The sequence below is a fragment of the Dryas octopetala genome, chromosome 4 (assembly GCF_963921425.1).
Source record: "Dryas octopetala chromosome 4, drDryOcto1.1, whole genome shotgun sequence".
Lineage (NCBI taxonomy): Eukaryota > Viridiplantae > Streptophyta > Magnoliopsida > Rosales > Rosaceae > Dryas > Dryas octopetala.
Window position 1 is genome coordinate 16,447,819 of NC_141369.1, and position 6,309 is coordinate 16,454,127.

At 36.0% G+C, this 6,309-nt stretch overlaps 1 protein-coding gene across 1 annotated transcript; it reads right to left on the reverse strand.

The window, feature by feature from the left end:
• Positions 1-1,137: 1,137 nt before the first annotated feature.
• LOC147287376 (protein neprosin-like) lies at positions 1,138-3,933 on the reverse strand. The gene is made up of 6 exons (XM_086240906.1): positions 3,784-3,933; positions 3,551-3,637; positions 2,972-3,169; positions 2,534-2,692; positions 1,911-2,054; positions 1,138-1,533 (listed from the first exon to the last, which is right to left on the reverse strand). Exons 1-6 carry the CDS (start codon positions 3,931-3,933, stop codon positions 1,138-1,140), a joined length of 1,134 nt encoding a protein of 377 aa, XP_086097032.1.
• Positions 3,934-6,309: the final 2,376 nt, after the last annotated feature.

The window sequence follows — 6,309 nt, forward strand, 5'->3', positions numbered from 1 at the left end:
AATACAGTGGTCACCAAATCTCCACCTAGTTTTCATTGAATTCTTCGAAGCTGGAAGAAGTTTATATTGACCTAAATTATATATATTCTACGCCTCTTCACACTTCATGGTTTCTTACGTTGCGAGAATATCTTGAAAAATTTGCGTCATGTGTAGGAATGACCTTAAGAATTGAGCCTTCTAGACATATAAGTCCCAAAGTAAGTCCACAAATTAATGCAGTTCATGAATTAATTCATGAATTTTTTCTGTTTATGTTCATATAATTGTATTTCTCACCTTACCTGATCTTTTTAAAATATGCAGCTAGATGATCACATTTTCTTTAGAAGAATTGAGAGAAGAAGAAATTCCTCCAGTGTTGCCAAAAGTTAAGCTTTTGAAGGTAGTAAATGTTCCATCTTCACCAGATGATACATATTCTCTTATTGATGGCTTACTTTGGAGTTGTCACCCAATCACCTTATCTTTAGAACCAAACTTTCTCTATCCACGAAACAGCAAATTGATAAAGGTACGTACGTAGTTTTGCAATGTTTGGGACTGCATGGACAATCAAAGCTACTTATTATAATTTGGACAATTAAATTAATTCATATATGTACCATGTTGTCCATGCTTATTTTGTTGATGACCTATGTTTCAGTTGATATACGACAAGTTAATTAATGTGGAAAGAAAAAAAATCACCTCTATTGTGGAGAGAGCGACATCAAATGTTGGTGGCATTGCTTGAAGTCCATTACGGTTCAAAGCTTTTCTCGTTTCGGGCAATATGGGGACAATCAAACCATGCCATTGACTGATTTCGAAGAAGTTACGAAAATTGTTTATGAGCTACAACGGATGTTAGAGAATTAATTAGGCTACTCGTATTGACAAAAGAAAAACATTCGTTAAATTATCTGTTGCAATATCTGCATCTGTATATAGTAAACTTCCATGTACTCTTTTCCAAATTTGAGTGCAAAATTTGCTCCCCATGCATTACATATTGAGCTGAAAATTAAAAATAGAGAAGCAAAATCTGCCCTAGCAAATTATCATATATAGATCCAAATTACTCTGATTATTTTAAACTAGCTTGATCTCATTATATGTTTGACTGTGTGTGTTGCTCAGTACGTTTCTAATTAATTAAGGACATATATTTGAAAACCCTGGACCCCCAAAGTAGAAATGTGATCCATAAACTGGGGTTCTCTTTTGAACAGCGAGACTGTAGCATGAAGGCTTTGTGACATATGTCAAAAGGTTCTCAGGATCTTTGTTGGTTGTAGTGCCTGCAGAGGCGTCAAGTATGCCATAGTATTGGAGATTGCGCATAAAGCTTGCTCTGCCATGCCCTTCACTTGGAAAATGACCACTCCCCATTTGAGTTGATGTGTGGCGACCCTGAGCTTGTAAATTCACAATCTCCCCACCCCAACTAACGATGTCAGCACCCCCTTTTAGACTTTGCAAGATGGTGTCTGGCCAGTATCCTAATACTTCTTTTCCCACTTGAAGCCACCAATGTCCACTTTGTATGTTCTGAAACATGGAATCAAATTATATAAGTTGCTTATATTGTCCGACTATGAATCTTATACTTTACTAACTAGCTAGGTTGATTCTTAATTGAATGTATAGCTTAGAGTCTAAATTTACAGTGTTAGTAAGGCCAGAAAACGTTAGCTTATATAATAGAGTTAGTGTACGTAGCTAGGAGTGATTAATATATAATTTCCTATATATGTGAATCAAAATGCAAATCAGGAAATTAAATTTTTTTTTTTTTGCCAAATAATTTCGCATATTATATGGTGTCAAACTGTTAATATGTAGACCATTAAACAAATAAATTTTACTTCATTTTATGGTGATTGATTAACAATTTAGTAATATAACATTTCACATCACTCATTTACCTTGTATATGTTTATGAATATATCATATTGCTTCCCGTTGTAGATGGAAATAGGTCTTATCACAGCACCGAGGGCGAATTTTCTGCTTATTTGGACGAAACCAGGACATTGAAGATTGTAGCAACCAGTTCGGTAACCATTACCCTAAAGAACACGTACAGAGGCCAGTATTATGTATAGAAGTGACTTAGATTTATCTACATTATATATATATATATATATTATTTATAGTGCACACATAAACACAATGCTTACAGAGACGTGATACTTGTTAAGAAATAAATGAAATTCACAACCATCTCAAAGATATCATTTAAGTCAAGATCAAATATAGAGTTATACATCAATAACGTAATTAGGTGGTGAAGAGGAAACTTACAGTCCAAAATGCAAACAACCTTGTTTGCTTGTCTCGCGAATTCATCTATATGGAAACAACCAAATTATTAATTGTTAAATTTTAATGTAGACGGCTTGAATTGTTGAAACACAATATAATTAATTATGATCATAAATTTTGATTTCAATAAAGATTAATTTAATTTGAAACTAAATATAAAAATGTAGAAGAAAAACTAATTATCTTTAATTTCTTGGAGGAATTAGTTGGCTAAAACACTTACAATCCACCCAGCTTCTACAGTGCTCAAGGCTTGGCCCTGACCTCCCACAACCCATATTTGGGCTATGCTGTTTTCTTGATCAAATGATTTAGGGCTCCATACGTTCAAACTTGCGCGTGCTCCATAGTAATTGCCACCGGTCAAACTAACTTGGGCATACTAAATAATAAAAATAATAAGAATTTAGTCATAATATATGTAAATTTTTTTTTGGGTGACTATGTATAATTGGCTGTTCAATTTAGTGATTTTTCATGGAAAATGCTTAATACCCCGATTATTATTAATTTCCAACTTCACGTGGGGGTTTGAAAAAAGGTTGCGAGGGTTTGTTCTAGTAATTTTCTATTTAAATTATTGATTATTTTTTGTCGGAATTTAAATTTATTGATTGAATATTAAAGAATGCTTTAAATTTAAAGTTGGTCGATGTGCTACCTCATGACCACGAGCAGGGATGAACTCAAGGTTGGTGCGGTTAAATTGTGGGATGGATTTGGAGGCAGCATGATCAAATGCCTGTGTTCGTACAATTGGGATTGTTCCTTCGGGGCACTCTCCATTCTGTTGCCAATCTTGAAAGATCTCATCACCTTCATAACTTTCCGTTTCATTACTTGGATATGATGGTTGCAGCTATTTAAAAAAAACAAAAAAAACCAATACAATGTTAGATTTCAACTGCCCAAATTTAATACTAACACGTTAGTATTTGCTAAGATGAATGAAACTGTTTATACCACATTTATTAACTGTATTACTGAATGGCTCTTTGCCTTGATAAAAAAAAAAAAAATGTATTACTGATCAAATCTCTCGCAAAACTATGTTGGAGTGGATTTTATCTTTGTAAGAAATGTAATAGTAACAACGATCATTTTATATATATACATTTTTGCATGTGAATGAATATTATTGTAAGGGATGTATCAACAATATATAATATAGTAACCCGGCCTAAATATTCAACACACACCTGAACAATGAGTCTAATCAATTAGGAATTAAAGAAGAAACCTGTACAGTGTGATTTTTGAGAAGTGGGTGATTAAGAGCAGGTTGTTTATAGATATCAACACAATCTATCACATCACCCCCATCGCCCTGCAAAAAAAAATCAGACACTCTCAAAGTCTCAATTCAAAAGTGAAATGGAATATATATTAACAAAAATGGCTGAATTAAATTTTTTTGAAATGCTAGAAAATTAATGGGAAAGGCAATACGGTTATAGTGCGTAGCATTTGAACCTTTATAGTTTTGATGACTGCTTTGTTGTCCTTCACTGTTTCATCAATTGTTCTGCAATCAACAAATTCAGTGCTCAATGTGAAAATAATTACTGCTAAAATGAAAATGCAGCTGCCTCTCACTTTGGTGTAACAGTTCCCAGTTGCCATGTTATTGAATAGATATTTGAAAACTCTGCAAAGGTTGATGATGTTGGAAGTAAAGCTTCCACTGATTCTCGGGTCTGATTTTAGCTCAGCAGCCTAGTAATGCTGATGTGGTATTTTAGTAAGTTTCATTAAATGATGTAATAGAGTATGACAGTTGGCATTGTGTGATTGATCAAGTGTGTGTGTGGAGTGAGTGAGGTAATAGGCTCACGCATCTCATTCAGTTTTGTAACAGAATTGCAATCATGAATATAAGAACACACCCTCAACGTGAGTAAGCTATTGTGAGCTACTCCATTTTTACACAGCTCTGTTTTTCCCTTTCCTTCCTTAACAAAATGTCACTAAGAAATCAGTAAAATCAACATGGTATCAGAGCCATGGCTTCGATCTTGAGCTGGGCGTGTTACTGTGATTGAGTGATTGAAAGTTTTACAACAAACTGAAGAAAACACAAGGATTCCTTCAGAAATGTCTGGATCTGGCAGCATGGAGCTACGAGCTCCAGTGTTTGATGGAACAGAATTTGATTATTGGAAGGTGAGAATGGTAACAATTTTCAAGTCTCAAGGACTTTGGAAGCTGGTTGAGAAAGGGATCACAGTCCCTGACTCTAAGAAGAAGAAGAAAGATGGAGAAGCTGGAGGTGCTGAAGAAGACGATGAGATCAGTGCCTATGTTGAGGACCAGAACATGAAAGATGCCAAAGCACTTGGAATCATTCAAGGAGCTGTATCAAAGACAATCTTCCCTCGAATTGTGAATCAAGAGACAGCAAAAGGAGCTTGGGATTTGCTGCAAAAGGAATACCATGGGGATGAACAAGCCAGATCTGTGAAGCTACAAGGTTTGCGCAAGGAGTTTGAATACATGAAAATGAAAGATAATGAATCTCTTCCTGCATATTTTAGTCGTTTCTTTGATCTAACTAATCAAATGGAAAAGTATGGTGAGATTATGTCACATCAGAGATTGGTTCAAAAGGTTTTAATAAGTTTAACTAAAACCTATGATCCAATGTGTGTGATAATTGAAAGAACTGTTGATATGAATACAGTATCTGTGCATGAGGTAGTTGCATCTCTTAAAAGTTATGAGGTGAGACTGAGTAGGCATGAAGAGGATGATGAGAATTCTGAAAAGGCTTTTGCTAGCATGAGCATTGGTTCTAAAAATCGAAATGGCCAAGGCAGGACCTATGGCAATGATGGAGGGAAGCACAATCAAAGGGTCTGGAAAGGCAAGCCCAAGAAATGGGATAACAAGCCTACAGGAAACTCAAAGCAAGTGAGTCTCAGTGATGCAGGGAAACAAAAATGCAGAATCTGTGACAAAATGCATTTTGGAGACTGTTGATTCAAAGGCAAAGTGAGATGTCACAATTGCAGTAAATTTGGGCATGTGATGAAAGAATGCCATCAACCTAAGAAGGAACATTCAGTGAATTATGCAAATCAAGTACAAGAACCAGCTGCTATGTTCTATGCATGCCATAAGGCCTCTGTTGACAAGGACAAAGAGGTCTGGTATCTAGACAGTGGATGCAGCAATCACATGACTAGCAATGAGGCTATGCTCATTGATATTGACAGATCAATGACATGTAAAGTGAAAATGGGCACTGGTGAGTTGGTGAAGTCAACTGGGAAAGGTACTCTTCCCATAGAACATGAAGGTGGTGTCAGATACATCAAGGAGGTGATGATTGTGCCTGGACTCGATGAAAATCTATTGAGTGTGGGGCAAATGGTGGAGAATGGATACTGGTTGGTGTTTGGTGACTTCATGGTTAAAATCTATGGTGATGAGAGTCTGCAACAACTTGTTGCTGCTGTGCCAATGAAAGGGAACAGATGTTTTCCCTTCTCATTTGACAGTCTCAATCCAATGTTGGTCAATCAAGCCACTGTTGTTGATTCCACATGGAAATGGCACAGAAGAATGGGGCATTTAAACTTTGAAAGTCTGAAAAGATTACAAGATAAAGAGATGGTGATTGGTCTGCCAAAGTTAACTGGGAAGATACATGTATGTGAAGGGTGTGCTGCAAGCAAGACTCACAGGGCAACATTTGATAAAGGGCAAGTGAGAAAAGCTGCTGAACCTTTGGAATTGGTCCATACAGATGTGTGTGGTCCTATGACTGAGTCCATGGGAGGAAACAGGTACTTCCTTACATTTATGGATGATAAGACTCGAATGTGTTGGGTGTATTTTCTGAAATTCAAGGCAGATGTATTTACTGTCTTTAAGAAATTCAAGTCTATGGTTGAATTGCAAAGTGGCTACAAACTGAAGAAACTGAGAAGTGACAGAGGGGGAGAATACACTTCACATGAGTTTGTGAAATTCTGTGAAGATGTGGGAATTGACAAG

Excerpts from the sequence above, each read along its gene's own strand:
- LOC147287376 (XM_086240906.1), bottom strand. The coding sequence starts at position 3,933 with ATGGCAACTGGGAACTGTTACACCAAAGTGAGAGGCAGCTGCATTTTC. Across the intron at positions 3,638-3,783 it reads CAGTCATCAAAACTATAAAG|GGCGATGGGGGTGATGTGAT; the intron begins GTTCAAATGCTA and ends TTTTTTTTGCAG. Across the intron at positions 2,693-2,971 it reads TCCCTGCTCGTGGTCATGAG|TATGCCCAAGTTAGTTTGAC; the intron begins GTAGCACATCGA and ends TTTATTATTTAG.